Source organism: Bubalus kerabau, chromosome 14 (assembly GCF_029407905.1).
Source record: "Bubalus kerabau isolate K-KA32 ecotype Philippines breed swamp buffalo chromosome 14, PCC_UOA_SB_1v2, whole genome shotgun sequence".
In the NCBI taxonomy this organism is placed as follows: Eukaryota; Metazoa; Chordata; class Mammalia; order Artiodactyla; family Bovidae; genus Bubalus; species Bubalus kerabau.
Window position 1 is genome coordinate 24,434,853 of NC_073637.1, and position 19,431 is coordinate 24,454,283.

Genomic DNA, 19,431 nt, shown 5'->3' on the forward strand with positions numbered 1-19,431 from the left:
TTTACTACCTACATTAACACAAATGGTCAATAGACGAGAGGCTCTAAGTCTTGGCAGACGATGCAATTATGCAGACAGTACACCATGAAAACACTTATATTTGGTAATTCTTACTTGAAGAATAATACATAGGCAATTAACATAAAGTGTTTATAAAAAGTAGCATTTGTAGTTCTTCAGAGGGTATGGCCATTTAAGCAATTAAGTAAGTTCTGCTAAACACTGAGAGCCTGTTACTTCAAAGCACCATGTTAAATAATGTGAGGGCCACAAAAATAACCGAGACATTTTTCTGAACTCCAGAGATTCATCATCTGATACAGAAGACAAACACATACAACAATTCTAATAATGCTTGTTTGTAGTGTCAGAATGATAGTACAGAGGAAGAACTAAGCAAAGGGAAATTGGATTGGTTGTTTAATGTCAGCATGTCACGAAGCCACAACCACAAACATTCATGAAGAAGGAGTAATCCAATAATGGTAGACTGGACTGTGAACCCAAACCTCCAGCTCCTCTTGAAATTTTGTTGTTGTTGAGTCAGGAAGTCATGTCTGACTATTTGTGACCCCATGGTCTGCAGCAGACCAAGTTTTCCTGTCCTTCACTATCTCCTGGAGTTTGCTTATGTTCATTGAGGCAGTGATGCGATCCAACCATCTCATCCTCTGTCACCTTGAAATTTAGACCATCGCTATTTAAGCAAAATCCACCTTCTGCATCTGTGGATGTAACTTTGCTGAACCTTGTTAGAAACTGTGCCTTCAAATAACCTTGAGGATGCTCAGGAGATATTAACCTCCAGCATCTCCTAAGAAGGTAACTTCCACCTCCTATTAGAGACCCTAGGGAATAATCCAACTTCCCCTTCTATAAAAATGTATGAGAATCTGAGAATGCATCTTAGTAGCTTCTCTTTTCAAAACTAGTCTATTTCTCAGATATTTTTCTTGCCTGTTGGTTCCCATTTGGGATCACTTATCTACTTAGATGGAGAAGCCAATGGCACCCCATTCCAGTACTCTTGCCTGGAAAATCCCATGGACGGAGGAGCCTGGTGGGCTGCAGTCCATGGGGTCGCGAAGAGTCAGACACGACCGAGCGCCTTCACTTTCACTTTTCATATTTATGCATTGGAGAAGGAAATGGCAACCCACTCCAGTGTTCTTGCCTGGAGAATCCCAGGGACGGGGGAGCCTGGTGGGCTGCCATCCGGTCCTTCATGTCATGCTCCCCAAGGCCCCTGCTGCCAGTGCTGACACTCTTTTCCCTTACTGAAGAGAGTGGCTTGTATTTCCAAATGTAAAAATGTCTCCCACTTTGAAATCAGAAACTGTAAAGGATCTAAGTTTAACTTTACTTGCAAAAAACACAAGAGCACTGAGTCAAAAACCAAGACCATTATTTCTTGGAACAAATGCAGCAGGTAGAACAGCATCTTACATTGGGTCCTCAAGTCCCCACCCCTCAGTATCATCAGGTGAAGGCTTGATGTTACTTACATACACGGGTGGGTACGTTAAAGCAGAGAAATACCCAAGGTAAGAAACTCCAATCTTTTTCAGGGTTGCCCAGTTTTCCTTCCAGAGAAGGAGAAACAGAGTGAGAGACAGAGAAAAAGAAAAGACGAGAATGTAAGCAAATATTCTCCAGGGAAGGGGAGGAAAGTCTTTTTCTTTACTCCCCTGGGATGCTGAAAGAGAGGGAGAGATATAGTGATATCAAAGCGTTACTATGCTGGAACATTTCCCTGTATGTTTTGTAAAAGGAAATGGCAATCCACTCCAGTGTTCTTGCTTGCAGAATCCCATGGGCAGAGGGAGACTGGCAGGCTACAGTCCATAGAATCACAGAAACAGACACGACTGAGCACACACTCACACATACATTGGTAAATCCCTTTATTCAGAGGGACTGGTCCATGCAGGAAAATGACACATGTAGGGATACTTGTCTTCTAACACCCAACCCCTACAAGCTGGTTTATAGAGGGAACACAACACTCCCACATCAAGAAGTGGAGCGTCTGCCTCATTCCTCTCTGGGTCAGCACTGTCTCCGTATTTTGACTAATAGAGCGGGCACGCTGTAACTCCTAAAGTCCTCGTCTTCTGCCTCCACTTCTTGGATTAATCTTTCTTGGAAGCGAGGCCTCATGATGTGGATGAACCCAGAGAGTTATGCAGAGAGGCTCCCCAGTAAAGAACTGGTGTCCTGCAGCTGCACAGACGGCAGGCATGTGACTGTGTGTGTAGAACTAACTAACCGGTAGATGATGAAAACAGAGAAATTTTACCCTTAAAAGTTCCCAGCATCTAAATACTCTAGTCCTGCAATAAATAGAGTAGAATGAGCAGTCCTAAGAAAGGCAGGTGCAGGATGGTATGAGTCATTTTCCTTGGCGTAACTGACATTTTTGCAACAGGAGGTGTTTTATGTATGATAATTACTGCAGCATTATTTCCTGATGTTATATGCCTTGTCCTGTAAATTCACATTCATGAATCAGTTTTCGCTTGCCTGGAAATGGTTGTGATGAACAATGCTGACCCATGAACATCTTTTCAAGAAAATATTTTAAGAATATGTCTCAGATATGTTGGCTTTGATGTTTACTCCACACACACAAAATGTATTATCATGAGCCAGGCCTTCTATGTAGTTATCAAGCTGGTTGTGAATTTAGCTATTTCCATGCCCAGAGTTAGAGTGCTCATTTCTCTGAGAGCTGCTGAACCATTTCTTGGCAACACTAGACCCAAGAGGAGATACACAGCATGAGAAGATCATTGAAATACCACAGGGGGGCTTCATTTTTGTGATCATAAGCTCTTAAGAATTAAAAAAAATAATACTATGTCTGCTCTGACAATGACCATCAAAAACAAGTCTTCCTGTCGCTAGTGTGGGATCTCAGAGCCGAAAGGAAGGCCTGGATGACAATACAAATAAGTGTTTCGTTCTAAACCATCGATGGCTACCTTATATCAGGGCCAGTTCATGAACTTCCCATCCTCTGAAATTTCAAAAGATTTACTATAAAATACAGATTCACATAGTTCTCTCATTATATAGGTGTATTTTTCAAGGAAAAAAACATAACCTAAATTCATACTCATTCAACTGATATTCCTAAAAGGATTAAGCATGTAATTTTATTTATTTATTTTTAAATTTATTTATTTTAAGCATGTAATTTTAAATATACAATGTATTACCACACTGGAAGTTTCTAATGCATCTTTATTGTTCTCTGCAGTGTCTCTATGGACCTATGTGAATAGTTGTACCTGCTGTCGCTAAGTAGGTACTTAGTAGCCAAGTCCGACTCTGTGACCTCATGGACTGTAGCCCACCAGGCTCCTCTGTCTGTGGATTTTCTCAGGAAAGAATACTGGGGGGGGGGTTGCCATTTCTTCCTCCATAATGAGATTGCTCAAAATTCTCTAAGCGAGGCTTCAACAGTACGTGAACCGAGAACGTTCAGTTGTTCAAACTGGATGTAGAAAAGGCAGAGGAACCTGAGATCAAATTGCCAACATCCACTGGATCATAGAAAAAGCAAGAGAGTTCCAGAAAAGCATCTACTTCTGCTTTATTGACGCTAAAGCCTTTGACTGTGTGGATCATAACAAACTGTGGAAAATTCTTAAAGAGATGGGAATACCAAACCACCATAAAGAAAGCTGCTGCTGCTGCTAAGTTGCTTTAGTCGTGTCCGACTCTGTGCAACCCCATAGACAGCAGCCTACCAGGCTCCTCTGTCCCTGGGATTCTCCAGGGAAGAACACTGGAGTGGGTTGCCATTTCCTTCTCCACTGCATGAAAGTGAAAAGTGAAAGTGAAGTTGCTCAGTCATATCCAACTCTTTGTGACCCCATGGACTGCAGCCCACCAGGCTCCTCCATCCATGGGATTTTCCAGTCAAGAGTACTGGAGTGGGTTGCCATTGCCTTCTCCAAAGAAAACTGAGCGACGAAGAATTGATGCTTTTGAACTGTGGTGTTGCAGAAGACTCTTGTGAGTCCCTTGGACAGCAAGGAGATCAAACCAGTCCATCCTAAAGGAAATCAGTCCTGAATATTCATTGAAAGGACTGATGCTGAAGCTGAAGCTCCAAAACTTTGGCCACCTGATTCGAAGAACTGACTTATCACTAGAAAAGACCCTGACGCTGGGAAAGATTGAAGGCAGGAGGAAGAGGAGATGAAAGAGGATGAGATGGTTGGATGGCATCACAGACTTGATGGAAGTGAGTTTGAGCAAGCGCCAGGAGTTGGTGATGGATAGGGGAGCCTGGTGTGCTACAAAGAGTCGGACATGACTGAGTAACTGAACTGAACTGAACTGACCACCTTACCTGCCTCCTGAGAAATCTGTATGCAGGTCAAGAAGCAACAGTTCAAACTGGACATGGACCAACAGACTGGTTCCAAACTGGGAAAGGAATACGTCAAGGCTGTATATTGTCATCCTGCTGCTTGTTTAACTTATATGCAGAATACGTCATGTGAAATGCTGGAATGGATGAAGCACAAGCTGGAATCAAGACGGCAGGGAGAAATATCAATAACCTCAGATATGCAGAGGACACCACCCTTATGGTAGAAAGTGAAGGGGAACTAAAGAACCTCTTGATGAGAGTGAAAGAGGAGAGTGAAAAAGCTGGCTTAAAACTCAGCATTCAAAAAAATGAAGATTATGGCATCAAGTCCCATCACTTCATGGCAAATAGATGGGGAAACAATGGAAACAGTTACAGACTTTATCAGACTTTATTTTCTTGGGCTCCCAAATTACTTCAGATGGTGACTGCAGCCATGAAATTAAAAGACTTGGAAGAAAAGCTATGAGAAACCTAGACAGCATTGCAGAGACATCACTTTGCCAACAAATGTCCATCTAGTCAAAGCTATGGTTTTTCCAGTAGTCTTGTATGGATGTGAGAGTTGGACTATAAAGAAGGCTGAATGGTGAAGAAGAATTGATGCTTTTGAACTGTGGTGTTGGAGAAGACTCTTGAGAGTTCCTTGGACAGCAAGGAGATCAAACCAGTCCATCCTATAGGAAATCAGTCCTGAATATTCATTGGAAGGACTGATGCTGAAGCTGAAACTCTCATACCTTGGCCACCTGATTGAAAAACTGACTCATTTGAAAAGACCCTGATGCTGGGAAAGATTGAAGGCAGGAAGAGAAGGGGATGACAGAGGATGGGATGGTTAGATGGCATCACCAGCTCGATGGACATGAGCTTGAGCAGGCTCTGGGAGTTGGTGATGTACAGGGAAGCCTGGCATGCTATGGTCCATGGGGTCACAAAGGGTCAGAAATGCCTGAGTGACTGAACTGAACTGAATAAGGCTGGGTATTTCTAAAGCTCAGGGTCCTCAGCTGTAACCAGAGTCCCTCCATGCCTCATTCACCTGGTCCTGCTCTGCATTAATCCCAGGGGAATCAGAGGATGGGGATCTGTAGGAATCTGCAGCTCCTGATGCCTCCTGTGCCAGGTCTAATAAACGGTCACTCTAGCGGGCATGCTGTGTCTTTCCTGACTGAGTTTATGAAAGTCTGACCAGCTGATGTCACTGCTGCTCAGGGACTGTGTGCCCATGGGTTTCACTGGTGTCTTCTTTGAGGCCAGCTGTAATTTGGAAGGCAAGAGGAGAGTGGACCCAGAGCCCCTAGATCATCGGTAGAGAATCTAGGAGGGCACAGCAGGGTAGAGGTGGTCAGAGGTTGACGTGGGCCTCTAAGGTCTGCTGAATGTGAGGCCTGGACTCCTGGGTTTCTGGCAAGTTTAGAACAAGCACAGGTAGAACATGTGAGCAGGTGCCATCCAGCCACCCCTAACAGCATCCAGTGCAAGAGGGCCTTGTCTTGCTAGGGCTCCCCAGCTCCAGGAGGTGGTTGAGGGTGTTGCTGCTGCTGCTAAGTCACTTCAGTCATGTTCGACTCTGTGCGACCCCATAGATGGAAGCCCACCAGGCTCCCCCGTCCCTGGGATTTTCCAGGCAAGAACACTGGAGTGGGTTGCCATTTCCTTCTCCAATGCATGAAAGTGAAAAGTGAAAGTGAAGTCACTCAGTCGTGTCCGACTCTTCGAGACCCCATGGACTGCAGCTCACCAGGCTCCTCCGTCCATGGGATTTCCAGGCAAGAGTTCTGGAGTGGGGTGCCATTGCCTTCTCCAGTTGAGGGTGTTAGAAGGATGCAAACCCAGTGTGACATTCAGGTCACTATGGGACCCTTGGCTTATGGGTTGGAGAAATGGGCCATGACCAACCATGGGGACCTCCAGCGCTGACTCCACGAGACTCGCGTGAGCAGCAAGTCACCTCCAGCCTCACCGCGTAGACAGAGGTGGGAGAGACAGGGAAACAGAGAGACAGAAGGAGGCCTGGCCCAGATCTTGCAGGGGATTTCTAGCCTTGCACCTGAGCTGAGGTGAGAAGCACTTTGAAATGTTAGACAGGGACTTGAGATTCCAACACACAAACTATAGCACAAAGCACTGATCAGAGAGTTAATGCTTATGGGTTTTTTTTTTACATATTGACTTTAAATTATTTCATCATTCCCAAGAAATTCTGAGGGAAATTTTGCTACAGTTACACTAAATCTAAATATTAACTTGGAAGGAATTGAGGTTTTCACAGTATTCAGTTTTTTCTTTAGTTTTCCCTCTATTAATTTAAGACTGTGTGTGTATGCCTGTGCATGTGTGTGTATATATGTATATATATCCCGAGAGAAGGAAATGGCTACCCACTCCAATATTCTTGCCTGGGAAATCCCTTGGACAGAGGAGCCTTGCAGGCTATAGTCCATGGGGTCTTAAGAGTCAGACACAACTTAGCGACTAAACCTCCACCGTGTATATATTTCCTCTCTTCACATAGGCACTATAATATCTTGTTAGTGTTTTTCCAAGGCTGTGGTTAACATTGTAAATAAACCCCTCCCCATTATAAAGCTAACATATTAACATATGCAAATATGTAGAAATCTGTAGTTTTTATGTTTTATTCGTTCAGTATTTGTTAAGTGCCTATGGTATGTCAGGTCTAGATACATACTTATCTTGAATCATACCACTTTACTCCACTCTAATTAAAGAGTTTTTAGGTTTTACAAATATGATAAATTTATCTACTACCTTCCAATAGTTATATGTATTGATTTGGTTTCGAGCACTGTTCCATTGGCAAGAACATCCTTAAGAAAGTAAATAGTGTTGGTAATATTGGCATTCTCATTCTGTAATTAATTTTAATGGGATGTTTTTATTGTCTTTTAAGAGTTGGGTATTTGAAAAGGCATCGATAAATAATACCATTTTCTTCCACTCCTGTGTGCAAAATCAATTAAGAAATAAGATACAGAACACAGACAAATGGAAGTCAGAACCTCAGCTTTAATACTGATGAAACCAAGTTGGGGTACTGGCTCTATGTAGGAGCTCACAGAGCTCACTAACTCCTCCTAGAAGGAAGTGAGATTCGGGGCACCCACTGTCTCCCCTACGGGGGCTGTGCTCACCAGTGACAGAGAACCTGAGAGGAAGCACCTTTTGTGAGCAGCTCCTCTGGGAGTAGAAAGGGCCAGAGCTGGAGCACCTGCTTCCTTTGTCACCAATTGAAGGGCTGTTGCCTGTTCTCTGGTTGCAGTGGGAGGGAGTGTGGGTGTTGGCATGGGGGAAAGAGTTCCCCCTCTAGTTATGTGTGATTTGTAAAAACTTCCTTTAACATGAAAGGAAAATCATTTCTAATTTTACTAAGAACCCTATTAAGAGGATTTAAAAATGAATGCTAGAAACATTAAAATGTTTCTCTTTGGCATCTATTGGCTTCAATATGTTTTTTCACATTGAACTTAAGAGTTATGTAACTTGAAAAAATTTATTTTGTTAAAACTAAATAACATTTCCATTCTTGTATGAACTGCTTACTCATGGTGGAGAGCTCATTAACTCTATAAATGAGATTTCTAACTTTTTTGTTTTTCAAAAAGTTTTGAACATTTGCTTTTGTTATTTTTTTTAATGGAAGTATAGTTGGCATACAGTGTTTTGTTGTTTCAAGTGTACTGTGGAATGATTTGACAATTGCAAATGTTATGAAATGATCACCATTATAAGTTTAGTGATCATCTGTCCTCACACAAAATTAGTACAGTGTTCTCCTTATTGCCAAATTCAAACTTAAATTGAAGAAAGTAGGAAAACCCACTAGACCATCAGGTATGACCTAAATCAAATCCTTTTATGATTATACAGTGGAAGGGAGAAATAGATTTAAGGGACTAGATCTGATAGACAGACTGCCTGATGAACTATGGACACAGGTTCATGACATTGTACAGGAGACAGGGATCAAGACCATCCCCATGGAAAAGAAATGCAAAAAAGCAAAATGGCTGTCTGAGGAGGCCTTACAAATAGCTGTGAAGAGAAGAGAAGCAAAAAGCAAAGGAGAAAAGGAAAGATATAAGCATCTGAATGCAGAGTTCCAAAGAATAGCAAGGAGAGATAAGAAACCCTTCCTCAGCGATCAGTGCAAGGAAATAGAGGAAAACAACAGAATGGGAAAGACTAGAGATCTCTTCAAGAAAATCAGAGATACCAAAGGAACATTTCATGCAAAGATGGGCTCGATAAAGGACAGAAATGGTATGGACCTAACAGAAGCAGAAGATATTAAGAAGAGGTGGCAAGAATACACAGGAGAACTGTACAAAAAAGATCTTCACGACCCAGATAATCATGATGGTGTGATCACTCACCTAGAGCCAGACATCCTGGAATGTGAAGTCAAGTGGGCCTTAAAAAGCATCACTACCAACAAAGCTAGTTGGGGTGATGGAATTTCAGTTGAGCTATTTCAAATCCTGAAAGATGATGCTGTGAAAGTGCTGCACTTAATATGCCAGCAAATTTGGAAAACTCAGCAGTGGCCACAGGACTGGAAAAGGTCAGTTTTCATTCCAATCCCAAAGAAAGGCAATGCCAAAGAATGCTCAAACTACTGCACAATTGCACTCATCTCACATGCTAGTAAAGTAATGCTCAAATTTCTCCAAGCCAGGCTTCAGCAATATGTGAACTGCGAACTTCCAGATGTTCAAGCTGGCTTTAGAATACATTTGAATCAGTTCTAATGAGGTGGATGAAACTGGAGCCTATTGTACAGAGTGAAGTAAGCCAGAAAGAAAAACACCAATACAGTATACTAACGCATATATATGGAATTTAGAAAGATGGTAACAATAACCCTGTGTACAAGACAGCAAAAGAGACACTGATGTATAGAACAGTCTTATGGACTCTGTGAGAGAGGGAGAGGGTGGGAAGATTTGGGAGAATGGCATTGAAACATGTAAAATATCATGTATGAAACGAGTTGCCAGTCCAGGTTCGATGCACGATACTGGATGCTTGGGGCTGGTGCACTGGGACGACCCAGAGGGATGGAATGGGGAGGGAGGAGGGAGGAGGGTTCAGGATGGGGAACACATGTATACCTGTGGTGGATTCATTTTGATATTTGGCAAAACTAATACAGTTATGTAAAGTTTAAAAATAAAATAAAATTAAAAAAAAAAAAAGAAAGAAAAGGCAGAGGAAACAGAGACCAAATTGCCAACATCTGCTGGATCATCAAAAAAGCAAGAGAGTTCCAGAAAACCGTCTATTTCTGCTTTATTGACTATGCCAAAGCCTTTGACTGTGTGGATCCCAAGAAACTGTGGAAAATTCTGAAAGAGATGGGAATATCAGACCACCTGACCTGCCTCTTGAGAAACCTATATGCAGGTCAGGAAGCAACAGTTAGAACTGGACATGGAACAACAGGCTGATTCCAAATAGGAAAAGGAGTACATCAAGGCTGTATATTGTCACCCTGCTTATTTAACTTATATGCAGAGTACATCATGAGAAACGCTGGGCTGGAAGAGGCACAAGCTGGAATCAAAAGATTGCCGGGAGAAATATCAAGAACCTCAGATATGCAGATGACACCACCCTTATGGCAGAAAGTGAAGAGGAACTAAAAAGCCTCTTGATGAGAGTTAAAGAGGAGAGTGAAAATGTTTGCTTAAAGTTCAACATTCAGAAAACTAAGATAATGGCATCTGGTCCCACCACTTTATGGGAAATAGATGGGGAAACAGTGGAAACAGTGTCAGACTTTATTTTTTGGGGCTCCAAAATCACTGCAGATGGTGACTGCAGCCATGAAATTAAAAAACACAGTAATTACTTCTTGGAAGGAAAGTTATGACCAACCTAGACAGCATATTCAAAAGCAGAGACATTACTTTGCCAACAAAGGTCCGTCTAGTCAAGGCTATGGTTTTTTCAGTGGTCATGTATGGATGTGAGAGTTGGACTGTGAAGAAGGCTGAGCGCCGAAGAATTGATGCTTTTGAAGTGTGGTGTTGGAGAAGACTCTTGAGAGTCCCTTGGACTGCAAGGAGATCCAACCAGTCCATTCTGAAGGAGATCAGCCCTGGGATTTCTTTGGAAGGAATGATGCTAAAGCTGAAACTCCAGTACTTTGACCACCTCATTCGAAGGGTTGACTCATTGGAAAAGACTCTGATGCTGGGAGGGATTGGGGGCAGGAGGAGAAGGGGACAACAGAGGATGAGATGGCTGGATGGCATCACTGACTTGATGGATGTGAGTTTGAGTGAACTCCGGAAGTTGGTGATGGACAGGGAGGCCTGGCGCGCTGCAATTCATGGGGTCGCAAAGAGTCGGACATGACTGAGCAATTGAACTGAGCTGAACTGAACTGAACTATTGACCATATTCCTTATGCTTTACATTACATCCTTGTAACTTAATTATCATAAGACTGGAGGGTTGTACCTCTTAATTCCCTTCACCTGTTTTGCCTACCCTCTACCCCCTGCCTCCGACAGCCACCCATTTGTTCTCAGTATCTATGAGTTTGTTTGGTTTTTAGATTTCACATGTAAGTGGAATGCAGCATTTTTATTTATTTTGGAGGATATAATTAGGGATCTTATGTAAAGAATGTTTCTTGAGGGCCTGCTATGGTCTAGGCACTAAGTGTTGGTGTTTAGCTGTATAAAAAGTGGAAAAAAAATTTATGACCTTAAGAAAAGCTTTGTTTCAAGATAAAATGGCATGTAAAAGTATACTGAAAGCTAAAAGCAATCAAATATATGACGACATAACCTTTATTATCATAATCATACAAACCAGTCACCAATGCCCTAATAGTTTGTATTTAATTTTAGAATGCATCAGTTCATTTTATCTCAAGTCTCTGGGACTTGAGAATGGAAATGGGTTTTCACTCTAGGATAATTTGTCTTCCTGGCAACAGTTCCATTGAGTGCTTTTTGGTTTTTGCTTTTTTGCTTTATTTTGGATTGTCCCAGGAGTTTACTGTTTATTTTGGGAAGGCATTAGATATTTTCCTTGGAAATGCCACCAGATGCCAAGCAACATGTAGATTATTAAAGGTTACCAGCATTCTTCTACCTTTTGACTAATTAAAAACATTTAACTGAGAGATGTCATAAAATGTATTTTTAGGAGGTTTCAATGTATAATTGAATAAGAAAAAAGCTTTAAAAGCACGAATTACTTGCTAATACTTAAAATGTTTTATAGGTCTCTTTGACGTTATTTTCAACAAAGGAAATGTATGCATTTTCCAAAGTCATGAATTGAGGCACCTTTCTCTGGCTCTTGACAACGGCTCTGTCACTGGAATGGTACGTGGTAATCTTTGTTTTCGCCGTATGTCAAATGTATTGTATCCATATATATATAATATATTCTTGCACAAGACACTTTCATAAGATTGTGAATTTGTATTTTCCTTTGGCTTTTGCTTCCACTTTTTTCATGTTGTTTTGTCTCACTGATTTTTGAGATTTTGATGTGTAAATGGCCTTAAATTTCAGCAGTTAGAATTTAGACAAGAAAAAGTAGAACACGTCTCTGAGAACATTCAAAATTTCAGTGAGCCTCAAAACGGGAAATCTGACCTCTCAAAGGCCCTTTCAGTGATCACATTATTGGGGGAAAACCAATAGTTTCACATAATTATGCCTTGTATTACTTAGTTGGGCTTCCCTGGTGGCTCAGTTGGTAAAGAATCCACCTGCAATGCAGGAGACCCAGGTTTGATCCCTGGATTGGGAAGATCCCCTGGAGAAGGAAATGGCTACCCACTCCAGTATTCTTGCCTGGGAAATCTCATGGACAGAGGCACCTGGTGGGCTACAGTCCATAGGGTCGCTAAGAATTGGACACGACTTGAGCAGCTAAACACAGCACAGTGTGCTGTGAGTGAGTGTATGAGATTACTTAGTTTAGGTTTGAAAGGAACCCAAAGCTGGTGCTCTGTGACAACCTAGAGGAGTGGGATGGGAAAGGAGGTGGGAGGAAGGTTTAAGAGGGAAGGGACGTAGGTATATCTGTGGCTGATTCATGTTGATACACGGCATAAACAATCATGGTAGTGTAAAGTAATTATCCTACAAGTAAAAATAAAATAAAAATTTTAAAATGGATAAAACTTCTAAAAATGTCTTTTTAAGATCCATGTATGATTATTTGTTTTGAAACTGAGAAAGCATAGGATGACATGCACTGTTTTAAGGGCTAACTGTGTGTTACAACATTTAGCCTTTTTATTGTCCTATGAGAGAGTACATTAGCATCCCTTTCTGACAGAAGAGGAGCCTGACGGGTGGGAAGACTGTGTTGTCCAAAGTCTCAGAGCTGGTCAGTATGAAAGCAGGCACGGAGCACAGACGCCGGGACTCCACCCCTCATTCTACAGCTTTCTCATATAATCTTACATAATTTTATGAAATGACTTTTTTTTTTTTTTTACTTATATCTTGTTTTAAAACTTAAGGATTGCAATAAATTTTGAAGAAAAAACATGATCTGTAGGACTGAAATTCAGGCTAAGGGACTAATCAGTCACCTTTTTTTTTTTTTTTGACAACATTGACCATATTTATTTTGTTTACAAATCTGCAGTTGGGCGGGACCCAGAGACGGTAGCACATCTCTCTTCCTCTCAGCATCAAGTGAAGTGGCTGAAATGTTAGAGATTGGAGTCATCCAACGGCTTGTTGAGTCGCAGGTCTGGTAGTCAATGCCAGCTCTCGGAACAGCTATGTGTGGTCCTTCCTTCAGTGTAGCTGCTTGACTCTCACAGCGTGGGAGCTAGGTTCCAGGACAAAAATGCCCAGAGGGGAAATAGTCAGGAGGAAGCTGTATTGCTTTTTTTTTTTTTTTTTAAATATTAATTAAATTACTTACTTGCTTCACTGGTGGCTCAAATAATAATCTACCTGCAGCATGGAAGACCCAGTTCAATCTCTGGGTCGGGAAGATCCCCTGGAGAAGGAACTGGCAATCCACTCCAGTATTCTTGCCTGGAGAATCCCATGGACAGAGGAGTTGGGCAGGCTAGAGTCCATGGGGCTGCAAAGACTCGGACATGAATCAGTCACATTTCTTTTATGGTGTCTTTTCTTTGAACTTGGCATGTTACCCCATGTTGTTTTTTATGCTTATTTTTATTTATATTTTGGCTGCACTGGGTTTCAGTGGTGACTTATGGGATCTAGTTTTCTGATCAGGGATCAAACTGAGGCACTCTGCATTGTGAGCTTGGAGTCTTAGTCATTGGGCCACCAGGGAAGTCCCTCATGCTGTATTTTGTAGTGCATTCTGCTTCATAAAGGTCCTACTCAGTAGAAGTTTAATAGATATGAATGTTGAGGGTATGGAATCACTCAAATTAAGAGTTCAAGAAATGTTCTATTTATTTTTCTAAGATCAAATTAAGTCTCTCTGTAAGCCCCTCTCCCTCTAAGTTGGAGAAAAATCCCACCTTGGTTATTATGAAGGTCACCTTGTTGTATACACATTTCATCTGGTGTGTCGGGTCTCTGAATAGCTGGTGACAAGTCTCTTAACTTCAGTCCACACTGCTCACTGCCCAGTTCTCATCAAACATCATGTGGTTTCTTCGTGAACAGCTCCGTGGCTTACCTGCCATCCTCACACAAGAAACTTCACTGAGGTTGGCAGCTTTAGTGTCGTGGATCAGGCCTTTCAAGTGGCATCAGTAAGTCCTTGCTTTCAGGCCCAGATGCCTCCTTGAGACAGTGAGAGATCAGACCTCAAACAGTGCCCTAAACTAGAAATGTCTCACTATAGTTTGTCTTCCTTGATTTGTTCAGTTTTTCACAAGCAAAACCTAGTAATACACATCTGTTAGTTTCATCTTTTGATCCTATGTGGTCTTTAATTAGGAAGACACAAAAAAAGAAATGAAAAATAATGATAAAATGCACATTAACATCTCATTAAATTACCCTGCCACTGGAGTTATTTTTGCTGTTATTTAGTGCTCTACATGGTTTCTGAGAAGTCAAGAGAAGGTCCTTGGAGCAAAACCCTGGAAATCAGGGTGGGAGAGCACAAGAACTGAATCAGAAAACATGTCACAGTTGTACAGCTAGTTCAAGGGTTCCATGGAGTGCTCTGGATCTGGCACACGTAGAGTGGCAACACATTTTCTATTGCTTATGCAGAGCTTTCATTTTGTTTTGTTTTCCCTTTTTCTTTTAGGCTAGTGGTGGGGCCTGCACTGAGATGCGGGTGCTGTCCCAGCCCCACCGCTGCGCACTCCTTGAGTCAGCCCGGGTTCCCGGCCACTTGGTTATTTTTGATCGCCGTGGCAACATAACTAACGAATCCTCGGCAGGCTACGCAGACCTTTCTAGAGAGTTTGTGGTTTTTGTCAAGGTAAACTGGAGGAAGGTCATTAAAGCTGATACTCTTAAACTTGTATTTTCTTTTGCCCTGTTGAGGAAAACTCTTGAATGAAGTCACAGTGGAGAAATCATATCTCTTTCCACTCGGGGCATTGATGCCTGTGGTCATTTTGTCCACCCAGAATGTGGCCTTAGGGACGGTAGCCTTAGCAACACTAAAATGATGGGAGTAACAGCCAATGTCAGTTGAATTTGCAGGTTAAAACTATGGCTGTGGGGATTTCAAATAAAAAGTTAGAGAATCTTACATTTGGGGGTGAAACAAATCTATATTTAACTTTTCTAACTGTTAGAATATTTACATATTTATACTCTTTGAGTGTTGTATGTATGTGATCATTTCATATTGCTTATGTTTTTTTCTTTGTAAATAAAAAGAATTTATCTTTTTATCTTTAAATGATATTATTAATGCAATAGGTATCATTTGTGAGATTGCCTGTCTTATTACAGACACTTTACTGAGAGCTTCACCACACACAATACTAAATCTAATCACCATGACATTTCTGACAGATATTGTTATCTACATTTTAAAAATAAAGAGAATGTTTTCTGAGAAGTTACAACTTTTAATGAGTATAACATATCTAGTCTGGTGAATTATGAATCCAATCAGTCAGTTTGTCTTCAAAACTTTTTAGACCTACTATGTAATAAACACTTCATTATGTTATTATTTTCCCCAGGCAACATGGGGAAAATATGGTTACATTATATTCAAACATTAGGAAAATATGAATTAGTCATTGGATATTTAATCTTAATTTATTTTATCACCTCTAATATATTACTGGAAAATGTACTTGGGCTTTTATGTCTCTGACAACATATTTTATTATTTTCTTAGTCTAGATCATTCAAAATTGAATTGAAAGGTCAGAATATGAGCCCTTTAAGACTCTTGGCAACATATTGACAAATCTCTCTCCAGAAATGTACCAATACTTAATCCTGGGAAAGTCAAATCATGAGGTTAGAGGGGACAGTTGACATGACCACCCTCGCTTCTGACAGGGACTTCAGAGTGAAGGATTCTTGATGTCACTATCAAATTTTGATAATTCATAAGAATGACCCAGAACTAAATCAGTGCTCTTACATTCATGGTATTACAGAGAAAGGATGCAGATTTAACATTCACTAAGGGAAGAGAGGCAGAGGGCAGAGTCCAGGAAAAGCACCAAATGTGGAAATTGTGGTTGTCCTCTTCCTGGAATCAGGATGGTGTGACTTTCTCTACACTGATGTGTGATGATATTCATGGAGCACTGCCATCCAGGGAGGCTCACCTGAGACTTGGGCCCAGAGGCTTTCCTGGGGTCCCTCACATAGGGAGTCCATATGGCCAGTCTCAATCTCTAATATTCATTAAGGGAAGAGATGCAGAGGGAAGAGGCCTCTTGGGAGGTCAGCTGACACCTCGTTACACAAAGTTCCCACCCTAAGTCACATCTTTACTATCTGGCTGACCCAAGGCTGCCAGGCAAGCAAAGACACTCCTGTTAGGCACAGCACCGTTAGGGGTTGGCGATTACTTCTCAGAAACCTAGGACAAAGGCCAGACCTTTCCAGGTAAAATGATGCTCTTTACTACCAAGTTCCCTTTGACTGAGCAGGATATTATTTATATTGATATCATGGACCTTGGTGTTGAATATGGCAGTCCTTGAAAGAAACTTTGACAATCTTCTAGAGAAATAAATGTTTAATTTTCACTTTATTATTATTTTTATTACTTGTATAGATTATTTTTCCTTTTGCATATTCATCATTTGTATTTTGTGACTTGTGTATTTGTGTCTTTTATTCATTTCTCTACTGTGTTAGTACATTTCTAACTAATTTTCAAGAACTTTTTATATCTTCCTCTTAAGCTATTGCTTATATGCAGAATATATCATGTGAAATGCTGGGCTGGATGAAGCACAAGCTGGAATCAAGATTGCAGGGAAAAATATCAATAACCTCAGATATGCAGATAACACCACCCTTATGGTAGAAAGTGAAGAGGAACTAAAGAGCTTCTTGATGAAAGTGAAAGAAGAGAGTGAAAAAGCTGGCTTAAAACTCAACAATCAGAAAACTAAGATCATGACATCCGGTCCTATCACTTCATGGCAAATAGATGAGGAAACAATGGAAACAGTGGCAGACTTCATTTTCTTGGGCTCCAAAATCACTGCAGATGGTGACTGCAGTCTTGGAATGAAAAGATACTTGCTCCTTGGAAGAAAAGCTATGACCAATCTAGACAGCATATTAAAAAGCAGAGGCATCAATCACTTTGTTGACAAACGTCCATCTAGTCAAAGCTATGGTTTTCCCAATAGTCATGTATGGATGTGAGAGTTGGATCATAAAGAAAGCTAAGCACTGAAGAATTGATGCTTTTGAACTGTGGTGTTGGAGCAGACTCTTGAGAGTCCCTTGGACTGCAAGGAGATCCAACCAGTCCATCCTAAAGGAAGTCAATCCTGAATATTCATTGGAAGGACTGATGCTGAAGCTGAAGCTCTTTGGCCACCTGATCAAAGAACTGACTCATTGGAAAAGCCCTTGATGCTGGGAAAGATTGAAGGCAGGAGGAGAAGGGGACAACAGAGGATGAGATGGCATGACCAACTTGGTGGACATGAGTTTGAGCAAGCTCTGGGAGTTGGTGATGGACAGGGAGGCTTGGTGTGCTGCAGTCCATGGGGTTGCAGAGTTGGATACAACTGAGCAACTGAACTGACTGAAGCTATTGATTACAGAAGATTTACTTAATTTGGCTTTAGTTATATTCGATACTTCTTTTCATTCATTCATTTATTCCTCCATGCATGTGTGTGTGAGTGCTAAGTCACTTCAATCATGTCTGACTCTTTGAGACCCTATGGACTATAGCTCATCAGGTTCCTCTGTCCATGGAATTCTCCAGGCAAGAATACTGGAGTGGGTTGCCATGCCCTCCTCCAGGGGATCTTCCTGACCCAGGGATCAAGCCTGCATCTCTTACGTCCCCTGCATTGGCAGGCGGGTTCTTTACCACTAGCACCACCTGAGAAGCCCCTCCTACATGCATACATTTAACTAATATCCATAGATTACTTGTCAAAATTCAAGCACTCTTATAGAACACTATTTTTATTCTTCTCTGTATTAGTATTCAAACTATTTGCTTAGAGTGATTGGAAACTTCTTAAGAGAAGTGTTTGTGGGTTTTGCATCTTCTTAAAATCTCTGTAGCATCTGATGCTGGTTCTTACAGTCTCAATAAGTAATGATTAATGTAAATCATAATGAGTCAACCAGACCACCTTCTTTAGTTTTGTTTAGCTTTACATAGCAGTTAAATTTTTTATTTCCTTTTTTTTTTTTTGCTCATTCTTTCCCACCAAGCTTCTGGTAAGATCCCGATCACTGCAGCTTTTGTAAGAAAATGGGCTCTATTGCCATATTTCTCTAGCAAGACACAGGCGTGTCACTTACTGCCTCTCTGTGCTGTTGGTTGCTCTGCAGGGTGTGTTGCTCAACAGCGCAGTGGTTCTGCTTGCCACCAGCCTGTGCCAGGCCCTCTGCCTCCAGCCGGATGGGAGCTGCACGGGCGTAGGAAAGCCATCTGAAAAGTCCTACTGGAGAGTGCATAAAATCAGCTCTAGGATATGCATGTTTGAAAGTGTGAAGAATGCACGGATGTTTCTGAGGATTAAGGATGGACGGTGTGATGGAGCTGTAAGCATCTGCTCGTGTTTTTCTCAGCGAATGTTTAAGACACTTGCCAAGAATTGTTACAAGTGTTGCTTGCTTGACTGTTTTGTTTTCTAGTTTTAACCTATGAGAACTCTGGGAAATTGGATGTGCTACGTGGTGGCCCCCCTTGACTGGTATTGTTAATACATGGCTGGGGGTGGGTGCCCTCTTGGTGTGACCAGAAGGAGTCCTTGACCCTTAGACACTGCTTCTGAAATGAAAGGTGCGTGCAGATCACCTGGAAGTAGTGTTAGAAAATGGGTTCTGACTCAGATAGACTGCTCCAGGACCTATGTGTCTGTGTTTCTAAAGAGCATCAGCTGCTGTTGTTGAGTCAGGCCCCAAACCACACTTTGAGAACCAAGGCCCTGGGAAGTCCCAGCTCAGTCGTGTTTCCTGAACTGCTTCCTTGGAACCTGAGTTCCCACCAGTGGAAAGCCTGCTCTGTGAGCAAGGAGGTAATTTTTTTTTTGGCTGCACCCTGTGATATGTGGGATCCTTGTTCTCTGACCAGGCATTGAACTGGGGCCCCCTGCTCTGGAAACACCGAATCTTAACCACTGGACCATCGGGGAAGTCCCAGAAAGTAATTTTATGCTCTAAATATTAGGAATTTTTCCTTAACATCTTGTAACTCTGGAGGGGTGACTTGTAACCAATATCACAACTTTTATATTTTCGTACATCTCTGACAGGTTGAGGGGCACAGTTACCATTTAGCAAGTCTATTAATGCTCTGCTCATCTGTTTTCATTTGAAAGAGTTTGGTTTAAACTGTGACTTTTGGATAAACTTGGAGATGCTCCCTGTCCCCACTCTCCTTACCAGGGGGCATCTCTCTATTTG

General features: G+C 41.6%; 1 protein-coding gene across 7 annotated transcripts in view; it reads left to right on the forward strand.

Annotated features, from left to right (window-relative positions):
• Positions 1 to 19,431, forward strand: part of RP1 (RP1 axonemal microtubule associated) — a 105,131-nt gene that overhangs the window by 56,377 nt on the left and 29,323 nt on the right. For 3 of the 7 annotated variants that reach the window (XM_055546007.1, XM_055546005.1, XM_055546008.1), the window contains 3 exons: positions 11,654 to 11,757; positions 14,645 to 14,821; positions 18,355 to 18,567. In XM_055546007.1, coding sequence (XP_055401982.1) covers positions 11,654 to 11,757; positions 14,645 to 14,821; positions 18,355 to 18,567 — 494 coding nt within the window. Of the gene's footprint in view, positions 1 to 3,262; positions 3,461 to 11,653; positions 11,758 to 14,644; positions 14,822 to 18,354; positions 18,568 to 19,431 lie in introns of those variants that run through there. The other 4 variants (XM_055546010.1, XM_055546012.1, XR_008702149.1 and 1 more) reach the window with 3 other exon arrangements.